Source organism: Gambusia affinis, linkage group LG09, assembly GCF_019740435.1.
Source record: "Gambusia affinis linkage group LG09, SWU_Gaff_1.0, whole genome shotgun sequence".
NCBI lineage: Eukaryota > Metazoa > Chordata > Actinopteri > Cyprinodontiformes > Poeciliidae > Gambusia > Gambusia affinis.
The window spans coordinates 24,462,541-24,479,459 of record NC_057876.1 but is presented as its reverse complement, the minus strand read 5'-3'; the positions used below and the strand labels follow the sequence as shown (position 1 = coordinate 24,479,459).

The window sequence follows — 16,919 nt, the reverse complement described above, 5'->3', positions numbered from 1 at the left end:
AAACAATCCTGTGTGAAAGAAAAAAAAAATTACAAATTTCAGGGAGATGGAAATGCAGAGGTTAAAACTTTTTATTATTATTATTTTTAAATGATTTTACTAATTTTAGAAGATTCCAAAACCCAGGTTACAGGGAAAACACCATCAGATCATTAGTGAATGATAAAACAAATCTATTTCTTGTCTTCTATCTATGTAGGCATTTCTCTTTAAAAACAATATACCAAAATTTTAAAGAAGTAGCAGTTTCAAACCCCTACAATATTGATTGTTCCTGATTGCAATACAAATTTTATTTCTTGCTTACAAGAGCTAAATTTGTAAAATCTTGTAGGCTTTTCTGATTGCAAAAAGCAGTGGATTAAGTGGAAACTAAAAGAAGTGGTGGCAGAATCATGCTGTGTGGAGGCCATCCATTACTCCTGTAAGGCAATGTTTGAAAAACTATATTTGGGAAGTTAAACCCAGTTTGCTACCTAGCAGACTACTTATCCTACATTTATGGTAAGAATGAAAATAAAAATGACTAAATGATATACAAAGCAATTATAAAATTGGTGAAATGACATCTATTTTAGAAATAGGAATTGCTGTTTTTATTTTATAATATAAACAGCAATTCAAAATGTCCAATCATGTTGGACTTTTTGATTCTCATGTTGTTTAACGTTTTCCATGAGATTCTTATTTTTATTGAAGACCATCCTGCTTCCAGAAAGTCACGTCGTATCATGACTAAGCACGTACCTTGCGCTGATAGATGTGTGCATTAATCCAGGCAACAAGGGTGAAAACACTGATCTTTGCAGTCAAACGTCCCAACATAAAAAGAGAAACTATACCTCACTCTTAAAACAGATAACTCCCCGTCAGATTAAGGTGTGGCCAAAGCACAACAACTTTGTTCAATTGTAAGACTTAATTTTCAGTCGGAAGCATTTTCCAGTGAGAGTCGTTCTCCTTTCATGAGAGTAAGCAGACATACAAGCTGAAGACCGTACGCAGATTAACACCGTAATCCTATCAATATTACCGGTAATCTTTGGCCAGCAAGACGTGCAGGTTGTCAAAGCGGACATCAAGCTGATAACCAGGAAAACGATCAGGTGAATCAAATTATGAGACAACGAACTGCCCCGGGCTAAAGGTACCGGGATAATACGAAGCTAGGAAGTCTCCAGGGTGGGATGTGCACTTAAACATAAGATACACTGAATTATCAGCTTCAGATAGTCATTTAATAAAACATCAAGAAGGTAGAGTAAAGGCGGACTAAACTGGTGTGCCGCAACCAAATCGCGTTAGCCAACATTAGCTGAAGGTTTCGATGCCATCTTTGTGTTCGTAAACAGCAGCTCCGGTCATCATAATACACCAGCATACCTTAATGATATATCTCGGCCTCCGTCCCTCTGCTGTCCTGCTTCAACCTTTATCTGGATGACCTGACCGCAGGAGGTCCTACGCTCTATTGAAAGAGAGCGCTGGCCGAGGTGCTGCACACAGATTGAGAATTTAATTCGATTCTTCTCAGCAAACAGCGGTGAAGTCACATGACCCGAGCCCCGGGCCGACGCAACCAATTACGTTCGACGTTCCTTTGCTATAGAGTCGGAAAAACCTCTCAGTAAAATAAAGACTGTTTTTATCAGTCATGCATGTGAGGGAAACGAAAAATATACCTATAATATTAGCAGATTTGGGCACAACTAGCTAAATAAATAAATGTTCCAGAGTTTGCACTGCATTCCTTTTTTGTTTGGTTGGTTTTTGCAAAGTATATGATTTCGATTAAAGAAAAAGACTCCTTTTTAATATGCAACGCAACAAGAAGTTCCTCTCTTGACCGCTGAAGAGAGGGAGAACCGGGTACAGCGGAATAATAATAATAATAATAATAATAATAATAATAATAATAATAATAATAATAATAATAATAATAATAATAATAATAATAATAATAATAATAATAATAATAAATAGTTTTTAATTTTATTGCAATGTCATTTAAAAAAGCTTTTATTTTGAAAAACAAAATCGGTTCGGATCAGCGACATAGAGAGACACGATTAGGATGATATGGTCAGAGAGAATTTAAAAACAATTTTTGGGCGAACCATAAACCCAAAGTGCCTAAAAGAGATACTAGTTTAATACCATGATACAAGCTTTTACGATTTTGGTCCGAAATGTTGAACAAATATTTATTTATATTACGTAGCTAGATGGTTTTTGTCAAGTTTTTCAAAATAAAATGAAAAGGTGGCAAAGCGGAACTGTGTAGCTTTACGTCACGTTGTTTTATTTAATTTAGGATGTTTTGCTTGAGCTTTATATGCCAACACGTAATATGCCAACATACATTTAATTTTTTTATAAGCAAACCAAAATCTTTCACAATACATTGTCTTTTATTACTTTACACATTTTCAATACCGGATATCCTGTTATGCTGCCGTGCTTAGCTTGAAAGTGGTGAATCAGGCAGGTAGTATCCTGTTTTTTAGGTTTATGTAGTCTTTGGCGACATTTCCAAGTTGATAAAAATTGAAAACCCGGAGTTGGTCAGCTCGCTAAGCGCGACACGTCACTGACAATATGGTTGTGAGTTACTTTTAAGTAATTTCAGCTTGTTCCTGGACGTGTTCTAGCTTTAGTACGTGGCAAATGTTTTTAGTTTAGCCTTCAACAAACTAAGACTCCATACGTCCGTCAGCTGAACCGTTTATTAGTCACGAGTTATGTAACAGCCATTAAAAATAATAAGCCAGTTCGTTTAGCATGAAGTATGTTTAAGAATTGCCATCATCACAACAGATCATATTCAAGGCTCCTGTAATGTCTATGAATTTTTACATTTTGCTGTAGATATTTTCATGTCTGGACCAGTATACTTGAAAACATTTGTATTTTCAGGCTTTGTTCTATTTTGCAATGCTTGCTTCAGGAATGTCCGTTTTGTCCCCCTCCAATCAGATCAGTTTTACTCTTCCTTCTTATAAAATGCACATACTAGCCACAATAGTAACTTTTTTTTTTACTTCATCTTCCACGTCAGACTTTCAATTAATCATTAACCCGTTTTTTAAAGAACCACAAATGTACTTATCAACAAATGAAAACAATATCAAAGAGTCAATATAACCCAGAAATTCAGTTGCACTTCAAAAGAAATTTTCTTAACCTCTTGTTGGAAATTAGTACATTTCAATCATCTTAGGATATTTTTCCTCAGACTTTATTGCAGTAGTTTTCTATTCATCATGAAATTCTAAATTTACAGCTAAATAAATTCTCTGTCTGTCACAGAAGCACGAGTTTGAGGTGGCGATGACCTGTGAAGGGTGCTCTGGAGCCGTTACTAGAATCCTCAACAAGCTTGGAGGTAATATCGACACATCTCTGTCATCTTCTGTTCCACTTTTATTTCTGGTCTCACTGGAAGCACTGGCATAGCTTCACCTCTCTTTCCTTCTCATTGTTTTTTGGCACTCATCCACTGCACAAAATGCATACATTTACAAATAATATCAATGTTAAAAATTTTGCGCAGGAAGTTTGTGTTTTACGAGAGATGAAAAGGAAAATAAAAAATTGCTATTATAAAAAGACACAGAACTGGTTACAATAGAAGAAGAAACAAAAAAGACAGAGAAATAACAAAGCATTATGTCTAAACAGGTAATAGAGAGGAAAGTGTTAGGGATATGATTGACTTTGTGTGAAAATATAATTGCAATGGTTATGCTGTGATGACAGTGATCCAAAACACTCTTCAGAATGGATGAAAGCCATTGTAGTTTTCGAGTGGCCTAGTCAAAGTCTGAACTTAAATCTTATTTAAACATTGTAGCATTAATCATAAGCCATTCATGCTTGAAAACTCTCCAATTAAGAATAAGTCTATAGACCAGATAGTGCCAAAGATCCTTCATAGCAATATTAAAGATTCATTGAAAGTTGTTGCTCTCTTATCCTATGTAACATCTTTTTTGTTATTTACTTTGTACAAATTAATTTTCATTTTGTCATTAAACTGAATTGTTTTTTTTGGTAAGAATTTTTTGTCATAATATCCATATTTTGCTGATCATGACAGATTTGTAAAAGCAATAAAATGGTAAAACGTCCATTGTTGTGAATAATTCTTAGAATAGTAAAACTCTTTATTGTCCCACATTGGGGAAATTTAGGCGTAACAATGGTAAGGTATGTTTTAAAAGCACTGTATGTCAAGATATTGAATTAGATTTAGTTTATGACAACTTACAGTTCTGTGCAAACAAGTCCTAATTTGAGTTTTGTGAGAAGGTATTTCATATCAATGCAAACGGGTCCTTGACGCTGCATGCCAGAGACAGATCAAGAAATGCTTACAGGCAGCTTGTATTGCTTCCACTCGTGACTTCTTTGGTCCTAGTGTTGACTCAGCCGCTCGGTCACCTGATCCTGAACAGCTTGTTTGTTTCCCTTTTATTTGACTTGGCCATTAAATTGTTTAAAAGCCAAATTTCAGTTCCCTTTTTCAATTTTGTTCCAGTCCCACTTTCTAAGCTGTGACTTTTCAACAAGATAAAGAAAATCTATTCTGCTAATCCTCCTTCACAGTCAGATCAAAGAGAGCTGAAAAATATTTCATTCATATTAGAAAGAGAAGCAGATATAAAGAGGAATTTCTGTTTGTTTCCAGTCAATGTTTCTATTCCTGTTTTTGGCTCTCAGATGTGAAGTTTGAGATCGACCTTCCCAAGAAGCTGGTTTGGATCGAGTCAGACAAGGATGTGGATGTTCTCATGGAGACGCTGAAGAAATGTGGAAAGGAAGTCAAGTACAATGGCACTAAATGAAGGAGTCTGCTTCATATGTTTAACAGGTGACACTGTGCTGACAATAGAGTTAAAGTCCATGTTCATGTTAATGATTGCTGTTAAGACCTTTAGCTTTTTCTTGATGCGTTTGTGAATTAAAACATAGTCTGCAAAAGTCTTTATACATTTAATGTTTCTGAAACTGTTTAAACTGTATTCATTACTTAAAAGTGAAATGTTGAATTATCTTTTGTTTTAGGAAACCCTGCTGCTGTAAATTGAAGAATTAAGCTAGACTTGAAATCAATTACCAGGAGACCCCAAAGGTGCCACGCCTCATCAACCCATGTGCTTGGAAAAGACCTGGGAGGCAAACTCTCTCAGGTTGAGCACCTTCATTAAAAGCTGACAGTTGACAAATAGCTCTTGGTGGAGGATGTTATCATGCATTTAGGTTTGGAAAAAAGAAAATAAAAACTTCAAGTTGGCTTGATAGATCATTGGACGTTTTTGTGGTGGTATAAAATTTAGTATTTGAAATCCTGCTCTTTCTCCAATTTGCTATAATTTCCACATTGTGCTTTAATGTAAGAGCCAGAGTGGGACGTCCCCTGTAGTTTGGAAGACTTTCAGTTGAAGCTTAAAGAATGTCTGTTACTGTTTGTGGTGAACATTCTCTTAAACCTCCTAAACGATCCTTATAGTCTTCCTTCAGAGCAGTTCAAGAACATTCCCTGTATCCGTTTTAAATAAAATGAACTGTTGGTCCTTTTGCTTTTACATAGACTCAGTATTATTGACGGCAAATGCTATCCGACACTGCTTCGAAAGTTATAATTCGGGGTGGGAAGATAAGCATGTTTTTGCCGTTTAAGGATTACCACTTTTTTACACTACAAATCATCAGACATCCTATAAATCGTAATCATGTAGATTCGATGACTGGCATCTGTGTATCTGTGTTTATGTTACCACCATCCTTTTCCTGAAGTGGGAGAAAAGTAAATTTGATTCTCAGAATGCCTTATTCACGCACAATGGAAATAAAATCAATTCTGTGTCAAACCTGTCCCCATATTTTATTAGATCTATAAATCTATATCTATTAAATCTACCACTACTCTTGGAGTCAAAGCGGTTTTCTCAGGTTTTTTCAGGACAGACATGTTGCCATTTACATGCAGTTAGACTTGTTTTAATTTTATATTTTTTTTATTGTTTGCACTGAACCATACTTAGGTGGCAGGTTTCTTATTAAAATGCTGTGAAATGAGCAATAAGACCATAAAGCTACAAACTAGATCTTTTTTTTCTATTTTATGGTAATGAATGAAGATTTCATTTTTATCTAATGTTAAAAATATTTTTAGTCCTACTGTAGTACATGGTAAAGACTTGAGATATGATGAGGTTCATGTTGGTCACTATTGGTTGCAATATGAGAACAAAAAAGAGGAAATAGATAAATGCAGGTGTTAGAGATAAAGGTTCAGTGTGACTAAACTATCAGAAGGCAGTGAATTAGTTATTCATCTCAATTTGCATTTATTGGCTGCTGGTGTTGGTCACATTTTTACATGAGCTGAGCTCAATAAACCTCTCCTAACCCAACCTTTAGGAGACTTTCACTAAGCTAAGGTGTCAGTTTGAATCTACATTTCAACCACCAGGAGGCACTGCGGGACAAATACGCTTCAAGTGTGAGAAATGTTTTAAAGAAAGAACGCCTCCCACTTAAGATGTTTGAGTTTTTCTGAAGTGGACAGAGATTGGTTGCAGAGGGAAAACATATATTTTTTTAAACCAGTGTTCTATATAAATCAATCCAGCGGTTTACCAAATTCATAAAACGCAAAATCCTGTAAAGCATGTTATCAACTTGATTCTTCCAAGATAAGCTGCATTATGTAACACCTCTAAGCTAATGTTTGTATATATCACATTAATATGGACGTTTATATGTGGAAGATACAGTATCCTAAATAAAAATTTTAAAAAGCCATAGAATGGTTTAGATCCCACTACAAATATTGATTATTATGTCTCACACAGAAGAATTTGAACAGCACCTTTTTCAGTGAGAGCCACTCAACATGAAATGATAATACAGAAGATCTAACCATGACGTCCATAGACAGGATTAATGGGGCAATCAAGTCCAGATCCAGGCCTTATCATAAAAGACAATATTGACACTGATATAGGATTCAGCAGAAGAATAAAAGTCCAAATAAAGTGCAGTACTGCATGGTTCTGCTATTTAAATAGATGATCACGCTGTCTACACACAGAGCCAAGGAAAAGAACGGGGTAGAGGGTGTAACCTTAAAAAGCAATTAAATATATGTTTTTTTGTGTGTGTTTTTTAATGTGTACATCTGGCAGAGGTGGATTTCCTTCTCTTTGTCACTATTTTAACTGTTTTCTTTTATTGAAAGCATTAATGCTGCTTATCAGGACCTCTTTCATCGGTTTTTATGAAGTTCATTTAAGTTTATGGTTGTAATGTTGAAAAGTGTGAAAATTCAAGGACGTATCTTGGGGGATTTTTGTTTGGTTGGTTGGTTTTTTGAAAGGCACTGAATATTTAGTGTGCTAGACATTTTAAGCTGCTTCATACCAAGCACATCTTGTAAGTATTTCACACACAATTAATGCTGAAATTAATAAATAAAGTCCATGCTGCACTTCTGTTCTTATAGCACCTCGAGGTCCCAGGCCTGCCATAGTTGAATTTGCCATTTGATTCTGAGACGTCTCATCACTGGAGAAAAACATAAAGATAACCCTTTAAATGCTTTTTGAACCATTATTTTCAGGTGATTTTAAGTGACTGAATTAATCCTACTTGCTGTTTTACTTCCAGGTTTTTTTTTTGTTTTTTTTTTTTTGCTGAAGAAGAGCCTGATGACATACAACAACCATTGTGAAATTGTATGAAAAATGAAGGGTAATTTAAACAGGCCATCTACTGTTTACAGTAAATACAAAATGTTTTACTGAGGCCTGACGTCTACAAACAGATACTACAGTATAATTGATGCTTCCTTAGCCTTTGTGGAAATATGGTGAACATGTTGAATCCTTTGTAGAGGCTGCAGTGGATGAAGAGTCCCTGGCTGGCCTCAGTCTGAACCAACCACTGAGGAGAACAGAGCTTCATTGTGTACAGCACAAACCCCACAGATAACAAGTTTGTCAGCACGTCACTGGGTTCCTCATCTTACTCTATTACGTACACAAGTGTGGTGTCATTATAATGCCTATGAAAGCTTCTGATTTCACAGGGAGAAGCTGTACTTTCAGCTCAAATGCATGAATTTCCTGCACATCACTGAAAGGTGAATTCCTCTCAATCTTGAGCAAGAGGTTCAAAAACAGAACAGAGAAAAGCTTCAGTTCACTTCACACACAAGTTTTTTATTTTTGAACCGAAAACAAAGAGTTTAAAAACTGATGTTTTGAGCACAAAAAATGTCGTGGACTCTGTTGAAGTTTGAAACATCAGCAGAGGAGAAATCGCTAAAGAGTTGCTAATGTTTGTCAGTGACATATTTAATGCTTCAGTTTGTCACTTTGAAGTGCTGAGAAGGCTTTTAAAGTTAATTGAATATTGGGAAACGTGGCCAACACGGACTGAACGACTTGGTTCACTTCATCTGCTCCTATTGCTAAAACCATAGGCAAACTACAATTTTAAGACAATGCAAAAAATTACGTCATTGTTTACAATCTCTACTTTTTTCAGTGATTTTACCAAAGAGCTATGGATTCAACACATTCAAATGACACACAACCATTTTATAAACTGTGTGATGCTGTGAGAGTCTGCTAGAGCCAGCTGCATGTTTACAAAAAAAAAAAAAAACATCATCCTCCTACTACTTTCTCTTGTCTTCAGCTTTTTTGCCAGTAGTAACATCTGGCTGTTGGTCACATGACTTGAGTCATGCAAAAATAAATGTTTCCATTTCAGTTTTAAGAAATACATATATTTTGACATGCAAAAGCTTTTAATCGGAAAATGTGAGTTTGTCGTGTTTCCACTAAGCAAATTCATTTTCATAATTTCACTGTGTAAGTTTATGGTTATTGAAATGCAGCTACTGGAACCCCTCGGGTCTACACCATGGCAGCTTTGCTCATAGGTTGTGTTGTTGTCCCATCACAACAAGTCCTAATATGATTAAGGGGTAATCACACTTTTGCAAGGCACTGTACGTTTTCTAATGCTGGTATTTTTGTATTTAGCACACAATCCTCAGTTGACTGGTGGTATAAGATTATATCATGACATATGACTGCATATGTATCTCAGAGGTTGAGAAATGGTGGCTCAGGGTGCAGTTATAGCTGTCACACCCTGCCCTGTGTGCCAAAACCAACTCACCCATCACCAGAAGGTTACAGCCAGTCAGCGAAACGCGCAGCCTGATGGACAAGAGCAAACACTCAGTCGACTCTGCGGCTTTACGTCTTGGTGGGAGTCTCACCTGTAGATTGCCTCACTGTTTGGTGGAATTAATCATCCTGTGCTTGATGAAAGAAATTCTTTGTGGTTAATATTTACTTCTTATTCATGGAGCTACCACCTTCTCTTTAGTTCAAAAATATTTTGTCAAAACGTTATGGTTTGAAGTTATTTTGTGTTTGGTAGACTTGTCGTTTTTCTTTCCACCATAAACTGTTAAAAATGGAGTATTGTCACACTTTAATGTGCATTGTGTCCAGGCTATTATGTCTTGCTCCTTCTTCTGCCATTTAGCAGAAATAAATAATTTTGGTAATCAGACTTGACCTAAATAAAGGAAAAGTCGTTGCAGTCACATGTTTCAAACTTCAGTCCGTGATGCCAGTCAACTGCAAAACTTTAGATGTCTGACACACCTGAATAAGATAATTTGGTTATTAAAAGTGTTTCTGTAGAATGTGACTGAATGCTGAAGGATATATGAACATCTTGTTTCAACTGTATTTTGCTGATGAGAATTTACACAATGTTGAGGGAATCCTAAAACATCACAATGCCACAAAAGAATGTATTTTTTCTTATCTTCCTTTTTTACTGTTTCATGCAGCTGTCTTGTTTTGACTTGCTTCAGATGCAGAGATTCCTTTTATTTGCATTCCAAAGATGAAAACCTTTTCCTAATCTGGAATCATCCATGAGAGCAGAGAAGAGGACACCGATTATAACAGCTACATTACTAGAATTTTGTCTATCAAAATAATTTCCTAGACCATTATCAGCAAAATGTATAATAAACACATAAACAAAATCAATATGTAAGAGGAAAGAAAAAAGACAATTTGTGAAGATAACATTTAAAGTTCTTCTATTTTAAGAGTTTAAGGGGTCTTCTTGTTTTTGCAGCTGTTCTTTGTTTCATTTATTCTGTTTTGCTTCTGATTTTGTTTTGGCGTTTTTCTTTGGACACCAAGTCCTTCTCTCCTCGTCTGTCTCTCTCTTTTTTTTGTGCAATCTATGCAATCATTGGCTTTTAGTTGTAATTTATTTATTACCTAACAGATTTTTTTCTCTGCTTAAAATGCTTGTTTCTGACCTAATTTCTGTCCTTCAGCCTGCTATTGGGTTTTCATAAAATGTTTAGGCCAGTGGTGCCCAAAGTCTGTCCTTGAGGGCCGGCATCCTACTAGTTTTAGTTTTCTCCCTGGTTTAGAGTACCTGGATCAAATAATGTTTCATTGGAGGGCCTAAGAAGAACATTGACATGCTGGAAAGTTTGTTACTACAGCCATGGAGAGAACTAAAACATTCAGGACGCCGGCCCTCGAGGACCGACTTTGGGAACCAATGGTTAAGGCGATGGACCACCCACAATGTTTCAAACACAAACATGATTTTCTTCTCTTGAAAGGGTGCTTATCTTTGTGCAAATCACTGTAAACAAGGTGAACGTGGAAAGTTCAGGTACAGTTTGATGATAAAAAATGTTCAGTTTGATGAATTCACCTCTAAAGAGACAGAATCCTTGTTTTTTTCTGTTCTTTGTAAGAACTGTTTGACTGCAGCTTAGTGCCTGGCTTAGATGTTGTGTGTTGGACATGGACCTACAGTGAAATGGAATTTTTCTTGCAATTTTTGTACATTTTCATCAGTTATCAACATGTGAGAATCTAAAGAAATATGTTTGAAGAATCTTAATTGCAAGGAACTGTTGGGATCGCAGGTTGCTGAGTGGTTTGGGTAGATTGAGTTCATTCTTTGATTTTTGTGAGTTTGTTTTGCCATATTCTTTCATTAAATCTTTATATTTATTCTTCTGTGTTCTTCATTTGGGTCCTACAACAATGTTGATCATAAACAATAAACAAATCCTTAAAATTTGTTCATCTCACTTGGGTTACAGTAAAGAAGAAACATCTTTTTTTTAAAAAAATAGAAACAACATCACTGAGGAAACGCAGTGGTTTCACATAACCTGTGACAGAGTTATGTGTCGAAGTGAGTGAGACTAACATCTCACTCACTTCGGGTTTGTTTACTCATCCAACAGGAGGAAACTAATAATTAAAATGGAAAAATACACAATCAATGTATTCTAGCAAGACTTAAAAGGATAGAAAGTGCCAGTGGATTGCAGTTGCAGATTCCTGGGCTACAGGTGGAAAATGGATTTCCTGAGTGAAACACTGAAGTTCATCTGACCTAAAAGAAGAAAGAATATGAAATGCAAATGCATGTTGGTTGCTTGCTTTCATGATGTTTTCAGGCAGTTCTTAGATGTTGTCATACTGCTCATATTCAGATACTAAAGTGCCTTTAATCAACTGCACCTTTCTGTTTCTTTCCCTCCTGCTGCTTTAGTCTCATCTTTGTGTAACAAATAATGCTGATATGTAAGATGCTGTATGTTTTCATGTCTGAGGTGAAATTTCAGTAGTTCACAACTTGGTGGTAACCAAATTATTGCATAAATCCAAAAATAAAACAGACTAAAAACATTTATAATCAAACAAGAAGGAGAAAATTTACTTTTATTTTAAAAATGTAGGAGGATTCTGGCCATATGCTTATAATTTTGTTCTCCTCAGCATAAATGTTAAAATTTTAGAACAAAATAAGAATCTAAACACAACAAAGGACTTCAAAGCTATTTTTAAACTCTCTTCAGACCCACTGGCTCCTGGAATGACTTGCTACTAAACAGCCCTTTTCTGCTTAATAGATGTTTTGCCTTTAGTCACTCTGAGCCTGCTTCTTCTATTTCTCTTCCTGCTACTCTTGCTAAACAAACACACAGAAATAAAGCCATATGTTAATGTTCTGAGTATTTTTGCTCATAGGAACCTTCCTTGAGGTGTAAATGACATGTTTGCTTCTCTGTGCCTCCGATCAGTTGCATGAAAACAAACTAAAAATGAATTTAACATGGAAACCTCAAAAATGAAGCAGTTTTAGAAAACATTTTTTATGATTTCAAGCTTGCTTTCCAAGTAGATATATTTACCATCGAGTAAGAAGTTTGTAAAAAATTTCTATATGTATAAAGTTCTATATTTTACACCTAAATTAAGTAGACACTGTGAAGATGAAATGTAGCAACATGTTTTGCTTTCAAAGGAGGTCTGGGATTTAGACGATCCTGAAAACAGTCTGTCAGAGCTGCCACACTTCCACCTGATGGAAGGTTTCAGGCTGTAATTACACAAACGCAGAGGACTCCACAAGAGCTCGCCGCTGAGGAGTCCACCACAGGTTTCCAGGATTTGTAAGGGACGGCTACAGTCAGGTTTCCAGAATCATCCTCAGAGGATCAGTTAGATCACAGGGTGTGGTTAGAAGAACTGGTCAGCATGCTTCACATCATCTAAACCACAAAATGTTTATGTTCTGGATTGTAGCAGCAAAATAATGCATATATGAAAGAACATCTGACACTGAATACATTTTCTCAATGTTTCGGACCACCGGATTGTTAGATTTCAAACAGGTAACAAATAAGCTTCTATCTTAAGAATGCAAACAGAAATTTGCACAGTGTCTAAATATGAAGCTGCTGTGCAAACTAAAGAAAAATACCAGATTTTAGTCTTCTAGTCTTCATAGATTACAAGAGTCTCAAAGTTTACACACAATGCTATCAGAAACAGTGTAGAGGCAAAAAGAAAGTTTGATGGTTTAAAGAATGAATTTCAGAATAAAAGCAAGGGCAGCTGCAAACAGTAGTTGATGTGTCAACCAAAGAGCAAAACCATGCTGTGAAACCCATCTCTTTTTTTTTTTTTTTATTGAAAATAGGCTCCGTCTTAGCATCACACACTGTTTGGACACATAAATCAATTTAATTAATTTTTTATTTTTTTTTAGTTTATAGAAAAGTCAAGCTTAATTAAATAAACTACATGATTTTGAGAAAATGTGGCATTGTGCCACCATCCTCCAGACTTTCTCCTTCTCAGAAACTGAAATCAATCAGCCAGTCAGCATCTGGATCTGGATGGCAAAGACAAAAAAATAAAGAAAAAAACATCAGACATTTTCAGCAGATGTTCTCAGTATGATCTTCCAGCTTCATCTGGTCTTCATTTTTCTCTAATTCATTTTCACTTTAAACTCACTGACGTGGCAAAGGAGTTGCTTGGACCGCCTAATTGTGCTCAATATTGTTGTCTTTGCTGTCTTTTGCCTTGTGGCCACATTGGAGCTCTAATCTTATTGAGTTTAGGATCTTTACAGGCTTCAAACTGCTGAGCTGCACTTAGACAATCAAACAGCAGCAGGCAAAAATAAAGTGTGATTGCAGCATTTTTTTTATCTTGTTAAGCAGTCAGGCGTAGCTGCCACGTTTACAAGAAAAAGTGAGGAGAAGGCAAAGAGAACAGGGTGTGAGAGGAGAGAAGGGAGAATAAAAGGCAATCAGAACAGATGGGAGGAGAGAAGAGAGAGTCATGTTCTAACAACACCTCCTCTCCATCAGCAGCTGGATTTTTAGGCAGAATGGAAAAATGCCACGTTGCATTGCAGCTTTCACCCCCTCCCTCACTTCATCTCTTCGTCCTACTTCCTGATGCCGCAGCTGTTCTTCACATCTGCACTGGTCTGGTCTGGTCTGTGGGAACAGACAGGAGCAGCAGAGGAAATAAAAACAACAAATAAACCCCCTAAGCTCAGAGAGAGTCAGGGGAAATGTGTGGCTGTCCTTTTCAGACAGGTGTTTGAACATTAATTTAATAAAATAACTTACACTAACTTAACTTAGATGTGGAGAACTAATTGTTCCATAGGCAGTAAGTTTAATAATAACTCCCCAAAGGGCTAAAAAACTTCACTGATTCCTGTAAATGTAAGCCTTCAGGGGCTTTGAAACAGAAACATTAAGATTTGTAATGTTAAATTAAAAAGTTGTTTTAATAATTATGATGCTCAGATGGAATAAAACAGAAACACTGGGTTTTTGACTGGGAATTTTTACCCAGAACCGAATGTGTCCTCGTTACTGGCTCATAGTCCCAAATGCAAACCTAAACTTTACTGTGCATGAAAATGTTTACAAAGATTTCAGACACTTTTTTAGGCTGGGAAGGCTTCTTGGAAACATGGATTTTGGATCAGTAATCCAGGTCTTTCTGTGAAGAAGTAGGACAACGAGGAAAAAGATCCAGACTTTGTCAGCAACAAGTCTACAAGGTTTATTTGTCCTTCCGGCAAAAAAGAACAGAAGAGATATTAGAGTGGGACAGCACTTTCAAGAGCATAACTTTCATGCATTGTTCTGAAATGCAATGGAACATCACAATCTGCGTGCATTCCTAAAGCTTTTCTGGATGGCTAATGTGTTTGTAAAGAGCTGATTAGAGGTAAACAAAGCTGAAGTTTTGTTCAACACATCTGAATTAAATGAAGGGTTCATTACTGAGCTTCTGTAGAAAGTGATCACATGCTAAGGTGGTCATTTAGCTGAGCTGGCCCAAACCATAAGTACATTGATGGGACTTTTGCACCAATGCAGGTTGGTTCCCGGATGTGTTTTAGAACCAGTGTTATGTGTTTCCACAGAAAAATAGGTTCCACTGCACCAACTGTGGGATTTTATGCACAATTTGTGACATTCTCTGTGGTCTGGTCAACAGCTGTCAAGAAAACCTGGTCAACTGAACAAAGAAACAACAAAGAAGCATAACAGTAAAAAATGCACAGTGTTGTGTTGAGGAACAGCTGATTTTATTTTTGGGCTGACAGGAGAGACATGATGACATTTGTCTCACTGTTATGTGCAGTAAGAGTGAACACTGTTGACGATCAATTGAAAGGTGTGGAGATTATTAAATTAAAGGAAGAAGCAACATTCACTGTTCACAAGATATTCTTGTAAATCACTTTAAGAAATGGATTTTTAACTGATTGATTTTATGGAACCAAATTTTTATCTCTACTTCTGAACTGAACGCCTAATATTTTTATAAAACAAAGAAAAAACATGCATTTGTAGTCTTAAAAAAGAGTAAAACCGTAAAAACAGTAAAATCATTACTTTTAGAAATTACTTGCAAAAATTACTCAATTATATTTCTTTTTGTATTTCATAAAACAAATGTTACAAAATGTGTTTTTTGCCACCTTTATAGCTAAAACACGGAAGAGTTTTACATTGTTCTTCCATTTTCTAAACCCAATTTTCTTTGAAGGGTTGCTGGTGCAGATCTCCAGCAGTCCTTGGGCAAAAGGCAGGGTTCAAACTGGAGAGCCCATCACAGAGACACACAAATACGCACACACACATCCATGCCAAAGAACAATTTAGAGAGATGTGCCATCATCTGTTGGGACAGCAGCATCTGAGTCAGGGAAAGCTAAACAATCTGATAAAGAAGGCTGGTTCTAATGATGACAGAGAAAAGGGATTCTGCTATAGATGGACCACTGGGAGCAACATCTTCTTCAGACTGTAGCACAACAACAGAGTGTCTTCAGTCAGACCTGTACCATCAGGAGCTGCAACGACTCTTTGAAGAAACTTGCATGAGTTACATTATTTGATTTACCTTTCTATTTCTTTTTGGTCATTGCAAATTCTCTCAATCTCAGTTGACTGAATGAAGGACATCTGTGAAAACAGAGTTTAAGTCTCAGCACTGATTCTCAATTTAATGAAGGTCTGAACTTTGACTGAGGCATTCTAACCTTGTCATTACAGCTTTGCTTTTAAGACTTTGGGAAGCTTTATACCAATTCTCCCCGGTATTTAACTTCTTCCATCTGGCTATCAGCTTTGATCAGCTTGCCTGTTCCTGAAAAAGAAAAGCATCCCCACAGCATGATTACATTGTTGCTGCCACCATGTTCTACTGTTTACCAACCAACATCTTTCCTTTATACATGGCTGGTGGCAAATTATAAGGAAGACTTCTGATAATTTTCTTTATACAGTTTCTTTCTTTGTTCTGCTCTCGTCTAAAGCCTCTACATTGTAAAGTGCACTATGAATAGATATGTTGTTAACAGACTCTCCGACCTGAGCTGTGCATCTCAGCAACTCCTCCAGAGTTACCACGGTTCTCTTGGTCTCGTTCTTATTTAAAATGCTACATGAGATGGTCAGATTCAATTTATTACCTGACTCATCTCTAAACGTTTTCACATTTTTATTGCTACATTAAAAATGTATGTTCCTTGATCTTTATGATATTGTTGTTTTTTTTCCCACTGACGCCTTCCCAAATCAATCACTGAATGCGATGGCCACACCATGAAATGTGAAGCCATGACAGACAACATTTCTGATAGTTGCATTTGATGGATAAGCACCAACAAGACAATACTGCTGTGAGCTGGAACATGGACAGATGTGGGGGTACTGATGGTTTTGGGGTGTTATGTTGGTAAATGTAAATTGCAGCCTTTAACCGTTGCTCATATTTTTGTATTTTTTGGACGTACACACAGCAGATAACATGTTGTCACTTTAAATCTGAGTTGTTTATTTTTAATAATTCAGTTTCTTTTTTAGCCACACTTTAAGCTTTATGCATCAAAGAAATTGAAGTAACTAAATTACATGGGGGTTTTTTTGTCTATTTTATAGACAGACTTGCCAGAAAATGATAAAACATGCTCAACCTCAGACATCTGTAAAGAAACTTAAGTGA

The 16,919-nt window shown here is 36.3% G+C and overlaps 2 protein-coding genes across 4 annotated transcripts in view; one reads left to right on the top strand and one right to left on the bottom strand.

Annotated features, from left to right (window-relative positions):
* Nucleotides 1-1,540, bottom strand: part of slc36a1 (solute carrier family 36 member 1) — a 39,492-nt gene extending 37,952 nt beyond the window's left edge. Inside the window, exon 1 of one of the 3 annotated variants that reach the window (XM_044126190.1) lies at nucleotides 1,384-1,540. The gene's annotated coding sequence lies outside the window, so the exon portion shown is untranslated. Of the gene's footprint in view, nucleotides 1-1,033; nucleotides 1,122-1,383 lie in introns of those variants that run through there. The other 2 variants (XM_044126191.1, XM_044126189.1) reach the window with 2 other exon arrangements.
* A 906-nt stretch (nucleotides 1,541-2,446) lies between these two features.
* atox1 (antioxidant 1 copper chaperone) lies at nucleotides 2,447-5,873 on the top strand. The gene is made up of 4 exons (XM_044126186.1): nucleotides 2,447-2,604; nucleotides 3,310-3,385; nucleotides 4,723-4,873; nucleotides 5,068-5,873. The coding sequence occupies exons 1-3, from the start codon at nucleotides 2,599-2,601 to the stop codon at nucleotides 4,845-4,847; spliced, it is 207 nt and encodes a 68-aa protein (XP_043982121.1). The 5' UTR covers nucleotides 2,447-2,598; the 3' UTR covers nucleotides 4,848-4,873; nucleotides 5,068-5,873.
* The last annotated feature ends 11,046 nt before the right edge of the window (nucleotides 5,874-16,919 follow it).

Excerpts from the sequence above, each read along its gene's own strand:
- atox1 (XM_044126186.1), top strand. Across the intron at positions 3,386-4,722 it reads AATCCTCAACAAGCTTGGAG|ATGTGAAGTTTGAGATCGAC; the intron begins GTAATATCGACA and ends TTTGGCTCTCAG.